General features: G+C 38.2%; 1 protein-coding gene across 6 annotated transcripts in view; it reads right to left on the minus strand.

Moving 5' to 3' along the window:
* Positions 1-22,641, minus strand: part of LOC103129987 (sickle tail protein) — a 69,167-nt gene that overhangs the window by 4,242 nt on the left and 42,284 nt on the right. For 4 of the 6 annotated variants that reach the window (XM_016665589.1, XM_016665588.1, XM_016665584.1 and 1 more), the window contains 6 exons: positions 21,113-21,362; positions 20,097-20,180; positions 19,656-19,779; positions 19,489-19,555; positions 14,942-16,591; positions 12,840-12,943 (listed from right to left, as the gene is read on the minus strand). In XM_016665589.1, the coding sequence (XP_016521075.1) occupies positions 12,840-12,943; positions 14,942-16,591; positions 19,489-19,555; positions 19,656-19,779; positions 20,097-20,180; positions 21,113-21,362 (2,279 nt within the window). The remainder of the gene's footprint in view (positions 1-12,839; positions 12,944-14,941; positions 16,592-19,488; positions 19,556-19,655; positions 19,780-20,096; positions 20,181-21,112; positions 21,363-22,641) is intronic. The other 2 variants (XM_016665586.1, XM_016665587.1) reach the window with 2 other exon arrangements.

Raw genomic sequence — 22,641 nt, forward strand, 5'->3', positions numbered from 1 at the left:
TGTTCTGTTTTTGCACAGCGTTTGAAGATTTTGTTCAATGTGCATCTTTTTAACTTTGAGCCCTTGCCTCTCCAAAGGTCTCTGTATGGCCCTGTTTATTTGTTAAGTTTAACTTAAAATAGCAGGACATTGTGAAATATTAAACTGTACTATTTCTGTGTAAAATCTACTGTAATTTGTTACCTAAACATCTTCAGGAAATGTTTTATGAAAGGGAGCCTGGGTACAACTTAAGGGGAACACTGAATTTCAAAATATGCAACATTCGAACAACTATGACAAGATTTTGTATCACTGTAAACGGCGTAAAACAATGGAAAGAACTGAATATGAAACTAAATCATTGTCCAAGCATCAAGTAGTTTAAAAATAAATACAAAGCTATGTTACTCACATTGTACAGGGAAAAAGGGAATTAACACAAATATGAATTTTCCCCCCTTCCTTTCTTCTTGTGAGGATTTGAGTTTCTGTGTGTTTATTTTGTTTTCTGTGTCAGTCGAGTCTCTATTTTGTCCTGTCTACCCCTTGATTGATCCCAGCTGTGCCTTGTTCCCCTGATTACCCCCTGTGTATTTAATCCCACCTGTGTCTCTTGTTTGTTGTTGGGTACTTGTAAATATATATGCCACTATATGCCATTGTCTTTAGCTGAATTGCCAGTTGCTACCAGTTCTGAGCTCCTACCCTTCTGCCCACCTGTGCTGCCTGGATTTTGTGCTTTATTCTTCATTAAATCATCATCTCATTCTACAAACCTGGGTGCACTGCGTCTGCCTCACCACTTCATCACCACAAATCATAACATTTCTGTGTTACTATAACCACTGTTGGTAACTTATTGTTTTCTCAGTATCATTATCTCTCTCTTTTTTTTAACATTTTGTTAAAAAAAAAAAAACACATATTAAGAAGAATTTATAGGTGAACACCAGAAAGGAGCTAATTATTCTGATGATGTATTTCCGGTTGTTATTTACAGTTGTCATTATTGCTATTATTATTATCCATAGTTTTCTTGTCTTATGAGTTAGTTGTAACCATTTTCTCTATTTATTTGTTGGCTCCTTAGTCCAGTATACTAAATAGGCACATCAACATTATAACATGGTTTTATTTACATATTTCTGAAAATTATTAAGTCAGCAAGTAATATATTTCAATTAACTGAAAAGCAGTAAAATTAATTTGTTCTTGGTTACGTTTTCTCTGTCCTACTGATTTCTTTTTTTTTCTTGTTAAAAATCTTTTTGAAATAAATCAAATCCAAAAAGTGAGTGTTTATAGCAATTTGATGAAAATGGATTATGGTCATCTTACTTTTTTCAATTAAAGACAATTTTGAATTTACAGTGCATGCATCGTTTTATCTTAACCTAGGCTGTTAGCACTATGCTAACTTTGGTTACCAACAATAACAGTCAGTGCTCGTCAAAGACAGGACTACCTATGTGTGTTGACCTATGGTTAGGGATGTCACCACAGTCGACATCTTAATGTTTTGGGTTTTTTTTTTTGGGCAAGTCAACACAATTAATTGCTTATTTTTTTCACATACAAAAGTCCCCAGCTGGAACCTTTGTACTGTGTTTGAAGATCTCCTGCAAATGTAACGCACAAGCAACACCTGCAAACAACAGTGATGGTCAAGAGTGAGAGTGATTTCATCTACATTGTGTTATGTAGACAGAATATTTTTTGTATATATTATATATTTCAAATATTTGGTGTAATTAGTAATTCTGTTAAGTGAGGTAGAGGGGTAAAGTGTATGGAGGCCTTAGTCCTCAACATGGCTGTCACAGGTCCCCCATTTCCTCCCCCCCCCCATTACACACTTCCTGTATACTCTCAAATAAATTCCACTAGAGCCGATAAAACCTCATAAAAAAAGAAGTGAAAGAGAGAGGAAGAACAGGGACTCATTCAAGAAAATTGGTTTTCTTAATTTATATGACCTTGAAAAATGATTAGTAGTAAGTTGTAGCTATTTAGTAATTCAAAGTAAAATTTGTATAAAGCTATTCACACAAATTAATAATTTAAGTTAACATGATGCATGACAAATAAATTACATGAACTTATTTTTTTTCATTAGGTGTATTACTTGGTTTTGAAGATTTTATATACTTATATCTATTTTTCACAAGGGAAAATGATTGGATGATTCCATTTTTGGATTTAGAACAGGAATTAATTCTGGCTGTAGCGCATTTGTTGATAATATGAATGTTATTGTTGATACAAAAGTAGCTTCCGAAATAATTACTTATTTATCTTCATCCATCCATCCATCCATTTTCTAACTCCCTTGTCCCTTAATGGGGTCAGGAGGTGCTGGTGCCTCTCCAGCTAACGTTCCGGGCGAGAGGCGGGGTCACCCTGGACAGGTCACCAGTCTTTCACAGTATTTATCTTCATGACACAAAATTAAAAAACAAAATTTAATGTACAGTAGGTGACTGTTGTTTGCAATCTTGAAGTTGGTAGTATCTGTCACTACAGAAAAGAAGAAAAAGAATGTATCTACCACTATCTAAGGATATTTTGAGTCGGGACATAATACAAAGCCCAACTTCCTTCTTTTTCTCAGTTTGGGCAAAACATAGCACTGTGATTGCCTGACTACCTATCTAAACAAAGAGAAAAGAATGCCAGAAAAATGCAAAATATAACACACTACATGTTTTTTCCTACCAGTTTAAATCAGTGTTCCTGTCATGTGGCCTACATTGAATTCTTGAATACTGACAAAAGTGGAAACTTAGTTTATGGTTATAATACAAATCTTAGTCTTTTAGATTGAGCTCCACAGAACTTTCTTAGCTCTCTGTGTAAAAGAATGGAGACCACAGTGCAGAGGGAACCACTAGCCTGCCAATCAATTTGTTTAACTCCATGGGCAAGTGAATGATTGGTGAACTCTGCACACACACTCTTTTCTTTCCAACAAAACATCCCATATGCCCTCCCAGCAGGGGCTAGCCCAGATATGGGGCCCATGTATTTAGAGATCCAGTAAAAGGAATTCAGAGCTAATAGAATGAAAGGCCTAACGTCAGTGAACTGGATCTTAGTGTAATTCTTATTCATTGTGAAATTCTTATACTCCAAAGATGCCTACAGTCACAGTACTCGGCTAACTGGGACGAAGTTATAACTCAACAGCAAAATGTTTGTTTTATTATAGAAACTCCATCNTATCCGATAGCGATGGGGGAAAAGCATGGTTACGGTAAATTGGGGCATGAACTGAGGTCTCTGGTAGGTTACAGTATACCTTAATTTGTTTCCATATTTTCAAACAATTTAAAACAATCAAATTATTTATTCCACTATTTGTTGGAGATATTGGTGCTGAGAAAAGAAGTGCCGAAAGAGAACTGTTTATAACACTAGTTCTTTCAATAGCCACCCAAGGGGGAGAGTTTGCAGGAAGTTCTTGACCATCACCTTCCTGCCAGAATACCAGGGCCCTTGCATTCGCTGCCCAATAATAGTGCTGGAAGCAGGGTAGTCCTAACCCCCCCATCTCTCTTGGTTTATGTAAATGAGTTTTTGATATTCTATGAGCTTTAAAGCCCCAGACAAAAGGCAAAATTATTGAGTCCAATGATTTAAAAAAGGCCGTTAAAAAAATAGGCAGACCCTGGAAAAGATATAAAAATTTAGGCAAGGACACCATCTTAATAGCATTAATGCGGCCCATCACTGAGAGTGGGAGTGTTCTCCATTTATCAATATCTTTCCTAAGATTATCCACTTTTTCTAAAAAGTTCAATTTGAAAATTTGTTTGGGGTCTTTAGGCAGAATAACTCCAAAATATTTCAGTTTGTCAGTTATCTTAAATAAAAGGTTATCTAAGAATTCAGAAGCAAGTCTTGAACCTAATGACATAAATTCACTCTTCTGCCAGTTAATAGTATAACCTGAAATCTCGCCAAATGACTGAATAAGGTCTAGGAGAATTGGCACTGACTTCTCAGGCTGTGATACAAAAACAACATCATCAGCATATAATGAAATGTGATGGTCAATGTTTCCCAATTGAATTGGTTTGATTAGGGAGTGTTTTCTAATACTAATGGCAAGGGGTTCCATAGCAACCACAAAAAGCAGAGGACTAAGGGGACAACCCTGACGGGTTCCCCGATGCAGGAGAAAGGGCTCTGACTTGTCCTGGTTTGTGAGGACAGAGGCAGAAGGTTGAGCAAACATTGTTTTAATCCACGACACAAATTTACTACCAAACCCAAATTCCTCAAGTACAGTCAAAATGTAAGGCCACTCCAGTTGGTCAAATGCCTTTTCAGCATCCAGGCAAAGAACAGCTCCCTTAAACTTACTGTCAAATTTATGATGCATAATGTTCATTAACCGTCTGATATTTAAAAATGAAAACCTTTTAGGGATAAAGCCTGTTTGGTCCGGATGAACAACAGAAGAGATATGTTTATTTAGCCTATTTGCCAGTACTTTAGCGAATATTTTAATGTCAGAATTCAATAATGAAATAGGACGATATGATGAGAACTCTGTCTCCTCCCTGCCTTCTTTATGTAGTAATGTGATATTAGCTTCATACATAGTGGGGGGAAATTTTCCTGAGTCAAGACGTGAACGAACATCCTCTGGAGGAGAGGAGCAATCTTCTGGGCATATCTTTTATAGAGCTCAGTTCCGAAACCATCTGGTCCTGGGGCTTTAGCACTGGGAAATGATTTGATTACATCAACAATCTCTTCCACAGTGATGTCTGCGTTGAGAGCCTCTCGCGCGGCTTCACTCATCTTTGGGAGATTTAGATCTTTAAGCCAGTTTGAGGTATTTCCTTTTGCTTTNATTAGGGACTTTGTCAAGAGAAGAAGTGCCAAGACTGAGAAGGGAGGAGGTACAATATGCCTGTTTATCTTTAAAAGATTTATTCAGGACAGACACAAGGTTAAACACAGAATGACAGTGGTAAATATAGGATCATCTGCAGAGGAAAGACGTAAAGCTTTCTGCAACATTTGATAGCAGTGTTCTTGTAGGATTCATGATAGGAATAACTTCTGGTAAAATGTTGAAAGTTACATGTTGAAAGTTTCAGTAAATTACAGAGGCACCACTCTCAGTGGTGACGGAAAGCTTCAGCTGACGCAAGTGAAGGAAGGATGTTTTAATTTTATTGGCAGTATCCAAAGAGACAGAAAAGTTTAAATTAGTAAGGAATCATATCAATGTGACACCAGGACAATGGATTACAGGACCTGAGTGGAAACATGGAATATGACCATGACACAGCAAAGGCAGGACTAATGTATGTTTTTAGCTTCGTGAAATTAGCTATGTTTTTTTGTCTCCTTTGGCTGCTGGTTCAGTGAGTTTTACACATAACATTGCAATTCTGATATTGTTGGAAAGAGCAGAGCTTGGGTTTTAATCTGATTGGTAATTTGTGTGAGTAGGACCATGTTGCTCTGCCATTGCTGCGTGATTACCAGCAATGGTGATCACGCTAACCCTAACCCACGCTAATTAGATGCTCATTAGCATCTAATTATGTTTATTTTCATAAACCTGACTCGTGTTGGAGCCGGGCATTGTTGAGGTAGAAAATATTATCATTTAGATGAGCTTTTGCCCATTACATAGATATGGAATATGCCTATATTGGTTATTGTATGGCATGTGTTTAGATTGATCTTGTTAGCAGAAGTGCTGCTGGACCCAAATTTGGGGCTTCTAGGGCCCAAGAGTAATACATCAAATTAGTTGTTCCAAAATAACATGCTTCAAGTTAAATAATACTTAAACTTGAAGTATACTGACGACTAGTCTGGCTTCAAGCAAGGTTATACTTAGCATATTTAGTTTTCACAAGGGCATTCTTTAGTGTTAGATTTATTTTCTAGTTCCTTGTGTAATCTCCCTTGCCCCCTGTGCCACTCTGTGTCTCTCTGGTCTGCCTTCTGCTCTCTTCCCACACACCTGCAACCTGTTAGCTCATCAACCCAGAGGCCTCGTGTATAAAGCGTGCGTACGCACAAGAAATGTGCGGGGCCATATTTTACACACAAGCTGGCATGCATAAAAATGAATGTGGCTTGAAAGTTTGTGTAAATACACAAACTTTTTACCTGCTATGACAATGTGTTGACATTTAAAAATGACTAAACATGTTAACATAAGTACTGATAAGTTACAATTACTGCTGAAAACAAACACCTGGTCACATATCTCCATCCTTAAGAAACTTACAGTTACAATATTAGTTCAAAACATGGCTTTGCACAAGCATATTTGAAGAGGAGGACTATTAACATAATTTTCTTGACATTTCTGTCTTTCCTTTGGTCTATGCCTTTGACAGCCTACACTTTAAGTGTTAGGTGATATTAATTTACAACTGATTGATGGTTTCTCATCCTATGTTTCAACACAATAACTATAAAAATATCTGCTAACAAAATTAGACCCATTAGAATAAAATATATTCTTTGAGTAAAGTATTAAATTGTCTTCCAGTGTTGGGTCAGTGGTTAGGATACTCGTAAAATTGTTTTCCATGTTGGGCATTATGTTTAATTCTTCTGATTATTCAATGAAATCCTTTCTTAATAACTAAAAGTTAAGCCAATTAAAGCAGGACTTCTCACGACTATCAATTTAAACTAATTTTATTTGAGGGGATTTGAAGAAAAGACTTATCTGTTGGTCCCATTGCTTTTACATCTGTGGGTCTTTTAATGCCCAGCCCTTAATCACAAAGCTGATTGTTTTCACCCAGCAAAAGTGTTTGAAAATAGTTGTTAATCTGCTTCTCCAGTGGAGTCTGTTGTGGTCAGACATAATCTTCCATAGTCTGACTGAGCTGCATAATCCCAGCCCCTCCACCTTTATTGGATCTCTGTTGGCGGCTGGATGTGTGACCCCCTCCCCTTCTGGCGTAGCTTCTCTACTGTATGAGTCTGCCCCGGGGCTAAGCAATATGTCTGTATTTTTAGTTATTCTAAACATAAATATGTCAGTGACAGCAGAGCTGCATTGTCTGTCTGAAAGGAGAAATTACAACATTGCTTCATTTTCTCTTTATATTTTTTCTGATATATTCTTTCATATATTAACTGCTGTTTTATTGTTGCTTCCATCAGTTATTTCATAGCCCAGCTTGAAAATATACTCTACTTATTCACTTTTTCCTCCATCTTCAAGCAAAGGAACCAACCATCATGAACTGACAAGAACTCAGGGTTTTTATCCTTAGTCTTGTAGTGGTGATCAACTGAATTGCAGTAGTGAGCTCAGACAGAGTGGAAGTTGGCTCTGAAAATTCAGCCGTTAGAGATGCAGTGACATGGAAGTGACTGACAGCTGGGCTGGTTGAGTATGAATGGAGGATCAATGGCAAGTAAACAGACCGTCCTGATATGTGGGGGAGAGGGGATGGGTTGTAACAGATTTAAAAGGAAAAAAAAAAAAACATTTAGAATTTTCTTCTTGAAATTAACCAACATTTAGCCTTTAAGTAAAATATCAGGTTGATGGACGATGAGGTTTTCCTATCACCACCTGTTGCTTGTTGAAAGAGCTGAAAACTTGTCTCTAGTCAAGAGAGAAAATTGAGAGACTTTGAAATTCTCTTCACACCAACTCTTTAAAGCAGGGGAGCTCAAGTCCAATGCTCAAGAGCTACTGCCCAGCAAATTTCAGACTCTTCCATGCTCCAACATACCTGAATCAAACGAATGGCTCGTTAGCAGGTCTGTTCAGAGCTGATCCTGGTCTGTTGGAGTGAGGATGCATTTAAAAGTTGCAGGACGGTAGCTCTGGAGGACGGGACTTGAGCACCCTTGCTTTAAAGTCTCTTGAATTACTGCTGCACTGGTTAATGTCTTGATCATTCTTGACACACTCGGTATCTGAACGCCCTCTGCTGGCATGTTTGAGGAACATCCCCTTTCAAGCAGACTGCTCATGAGCAAACTGGAGACAAACACATTAAATGTCTTTATGTATGNTCTGAGAGGCGTTTCCGTCTTTTGTTTTTCAGGAACTTTTCAAAAGAGATAATATGACCCCTGATCACAACTTTAAAAGTTTCCCATAAAGTAGAATCTGTAACATCTTTTGTATCATTAGTGTCTAGAAATTCAGAAATGTTATCATCTAGGAATTTACAGAATGTCTCCTCTGATAGAAGGGATTGGTGAAAATGCCAGAAATATTGTTGTTTCTTATGGTTAAGATCGAGAGTCAGTGAAACTGGAGAGTGGTCAGAGATTAAAGGCGTATGATATTTGGAGGATATCACATTAGGTATTAATTTAGAATCCAATAGAAAATAATCTATTCTTGAATAGGACTTATGCACATTTGAAAAAAAGGAATAGTCTCTCTCCACCGGATGCTGCAGGCTCCAAACATCAACCAGATTTGTTGTGGTCATGAGGGTGTTCAAAACCACAGAGGAGGGTGGCTGTCTCGTTCGAGCTGATCTATCCAGGTGGGTGTCAAGCACGCAGTTAAAATCCCCTCCCAAAACTAGATGTGTATCAACCAGGTCTGGAACCAAATTAAATATTTTTCTGAAGAAGCCTGGGTCATCAAAATTAGGACCATATAATTAAGAAGCGTGACATGAAAGGAATATAAATAGCCGTTACCAATATAAATCTGCCATTTGGGTCAGTCACAGTAGAAATGTGTCTAAATGGAACTGTTCTACGAATCAGAATTGCCACCCCACGAGCTTTACCTGAAAAGGTGGACTGAAAAACTTGGTTGGTCCAGCTGCATCTCAGTAACCCCTCCCTGCCTGGTCTAATGTGTGTTTCTTGAAGGTATATAATGTCCGCTGATAAGCTCTTTAAATGAGAAAATACTTTAGCCCTTTTTAAGACATGCCCCAAACCCTTAACATTCCAGCTGGTAAAAGTTATGCCACCACCTTGCAATGATGTGTTATGATACACAGAGACTTTTTAACAGAATGGCTTCAGTGCACTCATGTGTTAGCCTGACCGAGTATTGAAACACATAAAATATTTTTTTAAACAAAAGAGACCAACAAAAAATTACCCCCCACCCCCCTCCCCACTTTCCCAAACAAAGCGAGAGTAAAAGCCCCACATAACCAGATAGAGGAAGCCGGGCCGCATGGGCCATACAAATACAGAACCAACTCCACAAAAAGGCTCCCTCATCCACTCAAACTTTACAAACTTAGATTATGGTACAAACATCAAGCTGTTATAAAAGTAATTCCGGTCCCCAGTGACCCTAAGCAAGAAGCACATACCACAGTGTCTCTAACTTCCAGACGCTCAGTGACTCTGCAAAGTTTCTGCAAAGACCTCTGCATCCCGCGGAGAGGAGAACGTCTTATCCGAAGAGCCGATGGTGAACACCGCACCGCTCCAGCATCCTGCAGCCACTTCTTTACACCGTCGAAAGCCTGCCGCTGCCTCATCACCTCCGCCGGGTAGTCAGGGAAGATGTAGATCGGCTTATCCTTGTGACGNTATATATTTTTATTTTTTTATTTTTTATTTTTTTTCATTATTGTAGGGCCATGTTGTCAAAAAATACTTTCAGGCCTCACTTGGTGAGAACAAAAGACCATCTGTGATCAGAAACAATGCCACTGCTATCATGGCTTACAGTGATGTACAAAGACATGCTCCTGTCCTGCTCAGGACATTACCCTGTGATGAAAAGCATAAATTCAACATAGAAAACATGCACAAATGTCCACACATCGCAAACAAACACTAAGAGACAAAGATCATACAATGCTGTGAAAATCTATTTGCCCTCCAACAAAGTTCTTCTGTTTTTGAATTTTGTTTCACACTTTAATCTTTCAGATCATTAAACAAATGTTTATATTATGTCAAAACAAACTGGTTATATACAAATGATGAGTTTATTAATTAAGAGAAATAAGTTATCCAAATGAATCTGGTCTAGTAAAGTAATTACCATCTTAACCAGGGATCTTTAACCCTTGTGCGTACGAGGACTGAGGCAAACGTAGAGAACTGTGGCAAATGATACAAGTTTTACATGTGTGGGGTCGGTTGGACCCCATTTCTAAACACAAGGGTTAAATCTAGTTTTCAAGGGCAGGTGTCCTGCCACTTTTGGACTCAGGTGCTTCAACCCACCTGAGTCAAATAATGAGGTGATTAGCATGACTCTTGGAGAACTAGACTACATACCACATATTCAGCCATTTGATTCTACTGTGACAGCAGCCCTTGAGGTCTGGAGTTGAAGACACTTGGTACAGAGCAACTCTGGTGTGGATCAAATAATCATTTGGTTTTGGTTACCTTGCAAGTGGCCCCTGGTACAGTTCACTTACAGTGGGAATGCAAAAGGACAAGCAAGGGATCCAGATTATGTAAAGGAACCTGGCGCATTAAATGTCCGACAGCCAGAGCAACCTGCTGAACAGCCTGTCTGTTGTTAATACTGGGCAGCAGTTAGGTTAGAACAAATAAGTAAAATCACAAACCCCAAGTTAAAATGAGAATAATGCAACGTTACGATTGCATCAGTGAGAAGGATTTAATTCTACCATATTAAAATATCAATTTGTCTGTTTAAAAAATAAGCAGGGATGACGAAAAAATCACAGCATGTATTCAGAGATCTTATTAAGGTGAAGTCAAATTAACAACATTGTTTAAAACCTTGTTTAAAATTGATACGTCAACGGACTGTAGCACTTTTAAGCTGCTCAAAAAATTAGAATAAACTCATCCTCTTTGTTCCTAGATCATCAGTTTCCAATTGTTAGGGAGTGCTATAGCATTAAATGAGAGAGTCTGTCGCAGAGAAAAAAATACATCTATGGGGGAATTTTTATGTCATAATTCGAGAGCACGCATTTTCAGACCGGAAGCAGAATTTCATGTCTTTTTTTTCTCAAAACTTTTAACACTCCTGCTTACATTTTCAGTTTGAAAGCAGGACTTCATGTCTTCTCTGAACTTGTAATGCTTGTAGTCAGAACTTCTGCTCTTCTGCTAATTGCCTGTATTCATCCTCATTAACCTTGTTCAGCCTGAGATTTGCATCTTCCCTCTCATGTCTGTATCTTTGCAAGAGGTTTTTTCACTCTGCATGGATTATGTTACTGTAGCTCAATATGTTATAAAAGTTACATACTGCAGCTATAATTTCACTTAGAAGAGAACGGGTCAGAAGGGACCTGGGTTAGAGCTGCTGACTAACTCATCTGTTGTTAAGTGGTAAAAGTCACAGGGAACAAGTTAAATATATGAATATGTTGGTAATTTTTTTTCCTTAATTCATTAAATGCTAGTGAAATGGAGGCAAACAGTAGCCTGTAGCTAAGCTAACTATGCTAAATGGTTGATAATCTCACACAGTCTACCAACCTCTCTTGGAGAATAACTGGGTTATAAATTAACACTCATGCCTATTTCTCTCTCTCCCTCTCTCTATTTTGTTTTTGAAAACCTAATTTTATAACTTTTCTCAGCAGCATAGTAACTGGCACAGTCGTTCGTGGCTGCAGCTTCTACTGACGCAGCTGCGTCACTCTCAATCAGTGGCGGACTCAGAGGGGGGTCGTGGGGGAGGGGGACGGCAGTGCCCCCCCTGACATCTGATTGGTCCCCCCAGTGGCCTCCCTGATGATTGACATGTAACAGCACCAGGTCATTCCTGTACATTATTTGGAATCATTCTAAGCCAACCTAATATCTAAAGAAGAAAAACAATAATAAATATATGAAAATGTATAAAACTTTATATAAGTCCATGTAATGACATATATAAATAGATTTATATCAGGCGCGACACCAGCCTTCTTTATACTTGTACTCATAACAACAAGCTGACATTGTTCTCCTGCATGTTTCAATTGTGCTGTGGTGCAACTCAAAGGTTAAAGCACTTCATACCTGGTGGTGATGGTAAAACAACAAGAAGTTATTTACTGATCCTCCACAAAAAAAAAAAAAAAAAAAAAAAAAAAAAAGAGGGGCCGACAATGTTCGTAGTTTGGAGCAGAGGTGGCGCTAGAGTTTTTTCGTTGTCCGTCAAAGAAAAAAATAATTTTATTTCCAATTTGTAGCAATCAAACAAAACAAAACATTTAGTATTTCACTGCGAGAACGTTTTTGAAATCAGGTAACATTTCACGAAATGACGTGATTAGAAGACAGCAGAACTCTGATCGTTTCCAGATCCCGCATCACTTCCCTCGGCCTGCGGGAGAAAAACCCCGCAGAAGCGGATCAGCTGCAGCGTCCAGATCAGAGATGATTCTCTGATCGATATTGTTCTTAGTGTGATTAATAATGAGCTCCACGATGTTCCCTGTTCTCTGTGTGTAAAGTTGAAACTGTCTGCGCACCAAGTGTCAGCTGCGCTTGATCACAGTCTGGACAGAAACCAGCGGACTGCTCTCTGTTCTTATCAAGACCAGGGTGAGGAGGGAATCTGACATATTAACTCAGTTAAGTTTTTACTGGTTTTATTTTTAAAACACAATTAACGTAAGAAGTGTAACTATATATTGTATATTTGGCGTTTGTCATCTCATGTGTGATTAATTGGAGCGTAACTGTGGAGCATTTATGCGCATTTATTGCCCAGCGCACTGCGCTTGTTTCTGCCTACACTCTTAGAAATGACTGTAAATTTACGGTGGAATTCCAGCAGTAACATACTGTTATTCCAAAATACGGTAGGATATTGTCAATTTGATGTCTTCTTCTGCTGTCACAATCAAGANAACGGTAAGATGCTACTTTCAAGTATGGATAGTTTGCTTCCTTTTACTTTAGCACTTTGAGAGGATTCTTTTCTTGTTTACCTGTTTTTGTTGATCTGTTGCAGAACTTCTGCCCTTCCCTCAGGTGACCCACAGGGGGCGTGCTTTAGCTTGTTGTGGGGCCGCTCAGTAGATGTGTTGGAGCTCTAGCAAACAGGCAGGAAAACAAATCTTAGTCACCAGCCACTCTTCCAAACTTGGGTCATCATCTCAATAAATCCAAGCAGCCTATTTGTTAACTCTGTAAATATTTATTTACTTCTTGTAAGAAAAATACTATGAAGTATTGGCATATACATTCTATTAGAACAATGATCTGCAACATTTACAATCCAAAAAAAAAACAAATTTTGCTCTGAGTCCAGTTAAATAAAATAGTTCTTGAGCCACAAATATTACTTTGAAAAAATATATTGCAAATATATTATTTTTTAAAATATATATTTTTGTACGTTTAAAGAGCAACCATTTCAGTCTTACTTTCAGATCTTAATATGAAGAAGAATATAAAACTTTTTCAATAAAATGATGCCTACACTTTCATACATGGGACGTTGATATTTGCACAGTTTCCAGCCTAGTAACAGGACAAATAAATCTAAATGACTGACATATTTAGTGTCTTTCTGTTGTGAAGGTTTCATGTAATAATTTCCTGCATTTACTCTTAGCCACAAGTTGCAAAGCCATGTACTAGAATACAATGTTAGAGGCTTCACATCTGCCAATTACTGAAACATAAAGGCTAGAGGGGACGTTTATGGACACAACTTCAAGTAATATGTGTTTTGTCCCTAAAAATAAGACCATATATTTATGAATTGAGTTTGGTAACTATGTCAAATAAAATGACTGGGAATTTCTGTTTTGTGCATGTGTACATGGCACTGTGTGTGTGTGTGTGTGTGTGTGTGTGTGTGTGTGCGCGCGTTTGTTTGTAATACCTTGTGGGGACGATTTTCCTGACACATACTACATTGTGGGGACCATTTGCTCCTTGTGGGGACCGGAGCCTGGTCCCCACAAGGAGAAACCCTGTTTGTGGGTCAGGGGTCAGATTTAGGGCTAAGGTATGAATTGAGTTTTGGTTAGGGTTAGGTATGTGATGGTTAGGGTTAGGAAAAGGGTAAAGGTTAGGTTTAAGCTGTAGAAATGAATGGAAGTCAATGGAAAGTCCCCACAAAGATAGCAACACAAACATGTGTGTGGGAGAGCGTGTGTGTGTAAAAAATCCATGGCATATAAGTGTTTGTAAATCAGACTGGTTTGTTATCAATAATTTGTATCACCTTGTAAACTGAGATTTTATTGTGTGTAAGAATTTATTCATGTGTATTAAAAAAATGTGCCTGTAAAAAGTAATTACAAAAGTTACATTTTTTTTTGTTAAAAAAAATACAAGCACAAAACTACAAGAAAAACTCTTAAGTTCTCTTGCTTGAATGTGAGAATGTCTTCCTCTCAGCTGATGAGTCACCGTCATGTTAACTGCAAATTTTTACAATTCAATGAGAGAAAAAAAAAACGCTTCTGTAATCACCTCTAACAAGCTCACATCTTTTTTTTCTACACATTAAGTCACATCTATGTGGTCTGATTTACAAGGATGAAATAGAAAAGATTGGAAGTTGTACATAGAGACTTTGTTTGTGCAAGCTCTAAAAGTAAGATCCAAACTTCCCCACGATGTGTTTAAATGTGACTTTAGGAATTAGTTAATTATGTCATCGTGTAAGGCTTAGAAACATTTGTCATATTTTAGCCCTACGCAGCTTAATAGTTAATAGCAAGAGTAGTTTTGAAGATGCATATTGTGCAAACAATACACAGAAGACATTTTTTGCAGATGAATTATTTTATATTGCTGAAATGAACAGGATGTGTAAGGCAGTAGCTTCATAACCCATCCTGCCAGATGTTTGATCTGAGCTGAACAAGTTAGCTTTTTAAAGAGCAAACTAAAACATAACTGTAGATCCTATGACATGAAGTTCAGAGTGAGAACAAATATTTAAACTTTCACCTAAACAACCTCGAGCAAACATTTACAATACTAAAGTTGAAGCCGGAAAATAAAGAGTGAAGAGCCCACACCAGCTGACCCACTGAAAGAAGGAAGCTGTGACTGCAGAAGAACATCAGACCTGTTGGCTGGTTGAGCTGAGCAGAGGCTGTGGTCTGACTCTCTTACTCTTCACGGTCTGACTGGCTGCTGTTTTGGAGGGAGATCTGCCCTTGTTTTCTTTCACTCTTCCTTTAAGTTGAGCTCCATCAGATGAGGGATTTATGCTTTCCACACTGAGTTCCAGTTGCTTGATGGACTCCTCCAAACTGTTCATTGATTCTAAGGTGTTCTTGCGGAGCTCCTCCACCCGAGGGTACGACTTTGAGAGGCTTGTACCTGCAGTGATGTCTCTGTCAGAGGAATTGTCTGGGAGGAATTGTTGACTCACCTCATTGGTCTGTTTGCTTTCTGTGACTGGTCTGTTTCCTGCTTTCTGCTCTTCGTCACGTGCAACTATTTTAGAAACCTTTTTCCCTTTTTTGTTTGTTCCTGTTTGGATTACCTGGCTGAGGGCAGCCAGTTTGTTTTTGGGGAACTTTATACTAAATTTTTTTTTGGAGCACATTTTCATGTTCATATTTGTCTGATCCTGGCCTTGGATTTTAGAAACAGAGTCACAAAATGATGCAGATTGAGGAGAAGTCTTCATGTTTCCTAAGATGTCAGAATCAGGTCCAGTGGGAGATTTTAATTTCAGATCTAGTTCTTCCTCCAGAGTCCTGTTGTGAGCCAGAAGCTCCTCATCCTCTTCCTCACACTCAAAGATGGTAGACAGAGGAACATAAAAGGGCTCAGGGTCCTCTATGAAAACTATCACAGAGTCTTCATCAGATTCATCATTATCTTGAAAACCACAATGAATATGTTCCATGTAAGAGCCTTCAAAATCAGTCATATTACCTGGCTCCTCCTTACCAAACTGTGAACTAATGTGTGTATGGGGGATTCTATGAATACATTCAGGAGTCTGTGGAGAAAGAAGAGCTGCTCTGTCATCTGTAGCTGTGAAGATCAGGCTTCCTCCTTCTCTCCATGCTGGTTGATCCCTGGATCCTTGCAAAGCTGCATCTTGTTCCTGCTGCGTGCTGCTTGGCCCGTAGGCGACATCAGACGAACGGGAGAACGGTTTGGGGACTGAAGGAGAAGTTTCATGTTCGTGAGCAGAACTCCAGAGCTGCTTTGGCCCTAACCTTGGCGACAGCTGGATCCGGCGCTCCTCATGAACATTTTCGTTTTGTAAACATGAAACCAACATTCCATTCGCCTTCTCATCAAGAGGATTCTTGATAAATGCATTTGTCTGTTTAGGACTTTGATTTTGTTCTTTTAGAGGAATTACTAGCTTTTCAGCCACAGCTGAGGAGAGTATATGTCCAACTGCTTCGTCCTCCCACTGATCAGGCACGTTCATAACAAGAATATCTTCTGTCTGTTTGGCTGGAAGTGTAAGCAGCTCCCTCTCCCCTGTCCACACCTTCGCCACCGTGGTGCAGTTTAAGGAAGGCACTTGCTGAACCTCCATCTTGGCTAAACTTATTTTATCCCTGTGAAACGCTGTCACCACACCTGGAATCTGGGCTTTAAAAGAAGAGACGTTTGGATGTTCAAACTGAGGAGTGAACCTCTGTCCACATTTTGCCATGTCAGAGGGACACATTTTGGTAACGGGTGGAGGTGTCTTTCCATTTCCACTTGGCAGATGAATTATATTTGATATTTCTTTAGACACCTAAAATCAGAAAAAGTGACATTAAACTGGTTTTCATCCTAAAGTTAAAGACATGGGACTGTTTTCCTTAGAATTAGATCCCATTTGACTTGACAAACTGAAAAATCGTGTCATTGAATTCCTGAATATCAAGCAAATGATACAGTTAAACATTAATGTGGAATGTAATCAAAAAGTATAATTACGCTGACACATAAACTAAAAAATCTTTACTGTCTCACGTGGGAAACAACAGCACTGCCTGAATACTTTAGTTAGTCATTGTTTGATGTTAAAAGTATAAACCTCATTAGGCTTACATTAGACACATAACTGCAAAGTCAAAGATCCTGCAGGACTCAAACATGGTGCAAACTGTGCAAATGACTAGAAAACCTTTTGCAACAGAAAGTCCAGAGGCTCTTGAAGAACTGCCTTTTGGTTAAGGCAGAAAAGTGGGACTTTCTTATCACTTCCATAACTTTCTTGGATATGCTTCCTGGTGTGGTTTCAATGAAGATCCTGAGCTTGAGTACAGGAAGCAGCTGCAATGCTTCCTGGGTTTTATTAACTTACATAAAAAGCTTTATTGGTCCTGTTGCAGCCCCTCTGGCTGCTCTCAGCTCACTGAAAGGCCTTTTGTCTGATCCACAAAGACTATCAAGCCTTTCTGGCTACGCTCATACAGCAGTCTGAACGGACCAACTCCAATCTTTCACCCCACCCCCAAAATCTGATTTGAACCACTTCTATGTGGAACCAAAATCTGAGAGTTTTCAAAGCATCTGCAGTCTGAACAACCATTGCCACATTTTATCCGACTTTTATCTTATTGATGCGAGACATAATTCTGCTCTATTAAAAGCCAAACATGGTAAATCTGTATGTAAATAATAGCTGAATTTTATAACTACGAAGTTTTTGAACTTATGAAAGCAGTCTGAGTCAGTGTCACTTTGACTGGTGGAAGCTCTGCGTTTAGAAAGGAGGCAAGGCAACAAAATACAGTCAAGGTAGATTTATGCTGCAGGTCACATTGACAACAACATCCATTCCCTAAGTGAGACAAAGAAGCTGGTTTTTATATTTTGGGCAATTCCAACTCTCATACCAGGTAAAGGGGTTGTCAAAAAACAAAACAAGAAATAAACATTATTTACACAAACTTAACAAAACAACAAATGGTACCAATATATATTTACATGCATGCAAATCGTTAGAACTAAACTAATCTAAGGTCAATCAAAGAATAAATTGAAGTTAATCTAACGCCTCAGAGCATTACCCCTCTAATTGTAATGGTGTTGCTCCAGGAGCTTTCAGCAGAACCTTTGCTGCTCCACTCTACTGAGGTGTTAGCAAACACAAATTAAACCAATCTAGATCAGAAACAAACTGACCGTTTCCCCACATTCTCCCTGTAAAGGAAGGATGGCCAGTCCCTCTGCTGGAAGAATGTTTAACTAAATGTCACAATGTAACTGAAATAAAGAGCTGAAACAAAAAGCATTTGGCCTGTAAATAGATTCAACATAATGTCAATAATCATTTATTATGATTATTTAGTAAAGTGCATCACATCACAATCCCACCTCCTGGTTCGACTCCACATCCAAACAAACTTCTCGAGAGAAGGTGCAGTTAATGCTCCACTAAAGGCCACTGCTATTGGTTGTGCTTTCTTTTTATTATCTTCCTTCCCCTTGTTATGATTTTGTGACACTCATGTTGGTCTCCATTGCTGAATAAACTTTCCATATAATAATATCTATTATTACTTCCATAAACAGAACGCTGCATTGTGACCTCCTTCTTCTGTGCATGCAGGTCATTTTGAGGTGATAAACCATTCACACTGAAGTGTGATTGCAGTCGCATTTAATTAGTAGTACAAACAACCACACACATAAAAAAAGGATTTCAAGACAAAAATAGGAATTAAGCATTAACAAATGCATAAGTAAAAACAAAGCAAATAATATCTGAGACACTGGAAACAACTCTGGCCAAGTAGATCTAAAAATAAATGTAAACAATGTGACTTAAGATCACAGAATCTAAATAAAAGTGCTTTGTGATGCACATGAAGCCTCACCTCTGACCTTTAACATTCATTAGGCCCGAGCAGCTATCGCTGCGAGAGCCTATTGAAACTGTGCTGTTTATTATTATTTAACTTGTTGCCTGCCACAATAAAAATGTCATTTTTAATCTTCTGAATAAGAATGCAGCAACTTTCAGTGGATTTGACCAAATTTTCACAGGCAAAAGCCTCAAGTTCTCTTGTGAATGTGGCAGAATTTAAAAGAGAGAAATTCATGATTTGGGATTTTATAAAATTTATCACCAACCATAACCCTAACCCATGGAAAATTCACCAAACATTCTTGCTTACATTTGTGACAAGTTATAAGACTGATAACTTGTCACAAATGTTATCCATGTTTTATTTTCTGAATAAAATATGGAAAAAGGACTAAGGTGAACAATTTTTGTCTACATTAACATTGTTTAATGTAGGTTATCAATGCTACCAATTAAAATACTTGATACTATGTGTAATTTGAAAAAGGTTACGAGTCATTTGAGTCTTGCTGTACTTGTACAGTATCCTAGTAAGTAGTATTAGTTAATGACCACGTTGTGCTACCTTTATATAATATTAAAATCATGCATCTTTGAGGAAAAACTAAACACAAAGAGTTTCACATATAGAAACCCAGAGAGTTTGACTCACTGAACTCATTCAAGCAGAGCAGAGAAATGTGGATGTACTGTTTTGTTGAAAAACTGTACAATCTTGTTTGTTCTTTTCTTCTTCACCATTTTGATTTTACTCTTTTACTGTGTTGGTTTCGTGTTCCATAAATAAAACTCACTGTAACATTCACCTTCCATTTCCTGGTTTTTGTCCCTACCTGAATCCCATCAGTCTCTCTGGAGGTGATGATGATTGGTTCTCCTGATCTAAACGAAGAAGAGACACTGGAAATAAGAACCACAACAGAAAGAGTAAAATACATAAAAAGGACTGATAGTTCTTAGTTTGCCAGGATCTTCTTCTGATGCATGTTAATCCACTGACCTCTGTGGGGGAGGAGGGAACTTGCTGGCCTGCCTCTTGTCAGTGGAGTGGCGGGGTTTCTCCGCCTGTGGCCGCCTGCTGCTCTCTGCTGGTGGACAAACAGCTGCAGGTGGATCAGCAACGTCTAGAAAGCAAGAGAAATGTTGAAGCATTTCATTTTTAAGAATGCTTTGACAGTTACTATTTTAAATCCACATATCCTCCTGTGTTTATGGAACATAAAGTTTTGGCACAATGATGAGACACATGAACCTCTATCAGTTTCCATCTTTCTCTGATGTAAGTGTGATGAGGTTTATGTCCTTGTTACCAAATAATGCACAATACAGCGAATGACAATCATCAATCAAAAACATCTTTATGGAACCCATTAAACATAGCTAAGTAATAGATGTTAACATATTTAGAAAAGTAAATATATCTTACTATTTTCAATTTTACCTGTGTTTGAACTTCTTCTCTCCCTGGAGTCCACAACAACACTTTGCTTTAAAGTTGTGTTTTTCTGGGTTTCAGAAATATCTGCTGAGTTATTAACAAAAACATACAGTAAGCATTTATTAAAAGGTTGACTAATACTTATAAAAAATATTTTCAGCTAAAAAGCTATTCTGGAAAATGAAACAAATACTAATTATAATTTGTGATAGTAAATAAGTATGCTTGGGGAAATAGCTAAATTTAGTCTCTCTGCTATAAACATAACTAACCCCTAATCCTAGCAGCAGACACTGCAAATAAGCCTGAGCTATAAGTATTAAATTATTTAGTCCTTCTTAATATTTAAACTTGTCATTATTCACATATCTGCAACTTGTGACTCTAGAGCCACAACTGGCTCTTTGGACTTTCCACAGTGGCTCTTAATAACTTTGACTAAAATTGATTTTTTTTAAAAATGGACGTTTTAAAAGAAGGTATAATAACAAATGCGGGTTTGAGATAATTTTTCAGTTTCCACATGAAATTGTTAGTTTAATTCTCACAAAAAAATGACACTAAAATTTCAAATCAGTTTTATTTAGATCAATTTTTCTTGTTAGGTGGGAAGCTATGTGCAAATGTCAACATCCCACATAAGAAACTGTAGCCATAATTGTTTAGAAAAAGTTTTATGGTTTTCTTTATATAAAAATCTGAAAATATGGAGAAAAGAAGGTTGCTCTTTAAAAATTACAACAGATTTCCTGCAGCATTGATTGTCAAAAATTCTAAGATGTCCTTTTTCAAGTAGAGGCCCTATTTGTGGCTCTAACCCCTTTTTATTCAGATGGACTGTGGGGAAAACCCGTCTGTTTCATCCTGTCCTCAGTATACATTTCACCGCCTCTTGAACAGGGAAGTCCTTTGAAATTAAAACAAGCATTTAAGCAACCAAAAAGTAGAAGAAAATCATTCTACGAAGGGGAGCAGTCTGAAGTGCAGTTCTACTGTACTAACTGATTCTACAGGCCTACCTCCATGAATCAACTCCACAGGAGTGTTCTGCTGTGACGTTGATGCAGAGGGAGACTTCGTTCCTGAGGCAGTGTACTCTGGCACATCCACTATAGATTTTGTATCAGTGTTTGGTGTCTCCTGAAGGTGGACTGACTGGCTGTGACTGGGATCATTACTCTCCTGCTGGGGGTCTTGGCTGGTACTGGACTGGTTTACACTCCTGATATCTACACACACACTGCCCTCTGGAGTTGGTCTGTGTGTATTCTGTAGATAAGACAGAACAGAGTAACTCTGTGGGTGATGAACAGAAATATGAAGTGAGAGTGTAATCAGTTTCCAAAGCAAAATGATACATTGTGGACGTGCATCATCCATTCACACACACATTCACAAGCTGATGGCGGTAAGATACTGGATAGCAGCCACAGCTGCATGCATCAACCCCACTGGCCCTCTGACCAGCGGGGATCCAACCAGCAACCCACCAATTCCAGGGCAAACTCCTAGCACCATCACCACCACCACCACATAAACGGAAGATTTCCTTTTGTATTAAAACAAGATTCTTAGTTTCGCACATAATGTTTGTGAGGGGGTGACGCTTTTTAACATCTTGTAAAACTAGTGTTAGGTTAAATAGCAACAGTTTGTTGCATTTGTATATTTAAGTATTTTTATTTCCAGACAGATTAGTTTACATTTCTATTTATCTGTTTTGTATTTCCTTGATGTATTAAACATATTGTATGATTTTGTATATATTTAGACAGACAGACAGACAGAAATAAGCTTTATTCATCCCTTTGGGATTTACTCTCAAGGAAATTGTGGTTCAGTCTCACACAGCACCAATACATCAAATCCATCCATCCATTTTCTCATTTTCTAACTCCCTTGTCCCTTAATGGGGTCAGGAGGTGCTGGTGCCTCTCCAACTAACATTCTGAGCAAGAGGCGGGGTCACCCTGGACAGGTCACCAGTCTGTTGCAGTACATCAAATCCTTAAACTATATACTGTATACACACACACACGCATGTTTGTGTTGCTATCTTTGTGGGGACTTTCCATTGACTTCCATTCATTTCTACAGCCTAAACCTTACCTTTACCCTTTTCCTAACCCTAACCATCACATAACCTAACCCTAACCCTAACCAAAACTCAATTCATACCTTAGCCCTAACTCTGACCCCTGACCCAAAAACAGGGTTTCCCCTCGTGGGGACCACACTCTAAAAAGAAAAAAGTTGAACCAACTTAATTGAATTGCTTCTGTAGGTAACAAGCAATTCAATTAAGTTTATCCAACTAAATTTAAGTTTAACCAATTCAATATATTACAATCATCCAACTCAATTCATTTAGTTTACTTCAAAAATGGTAAATAAACTTAAATAGCACTTTTGACCACTGAAAGCACATATTCACACATGTATTTAATGCTCAGATTGGTTGGCAACTTGGCATTAAGTACCCAGGGGACACATTAACATACGGCAGGAGGAAGCTGGAATCGAACCGTCAACCTTCCGATTACAAGGC

The sequence above is a fragment of the Poecilia formosa genome, unplaced genomic scaffold (genome assembly GCF_000485575.1).
Source record: "Poecilia formosa unplaced genomic scaffold, Poecilia_formosa-5.1.2 Scaffold595, whole genome shotgun sequence".
Classification (NCBI taxonomy): Eukaryota; Metazoa; Chordata; class Actinopteri; order Cyprinodontiformes; family Poeciliidae; genus Poecilia; species Poecilia formosa.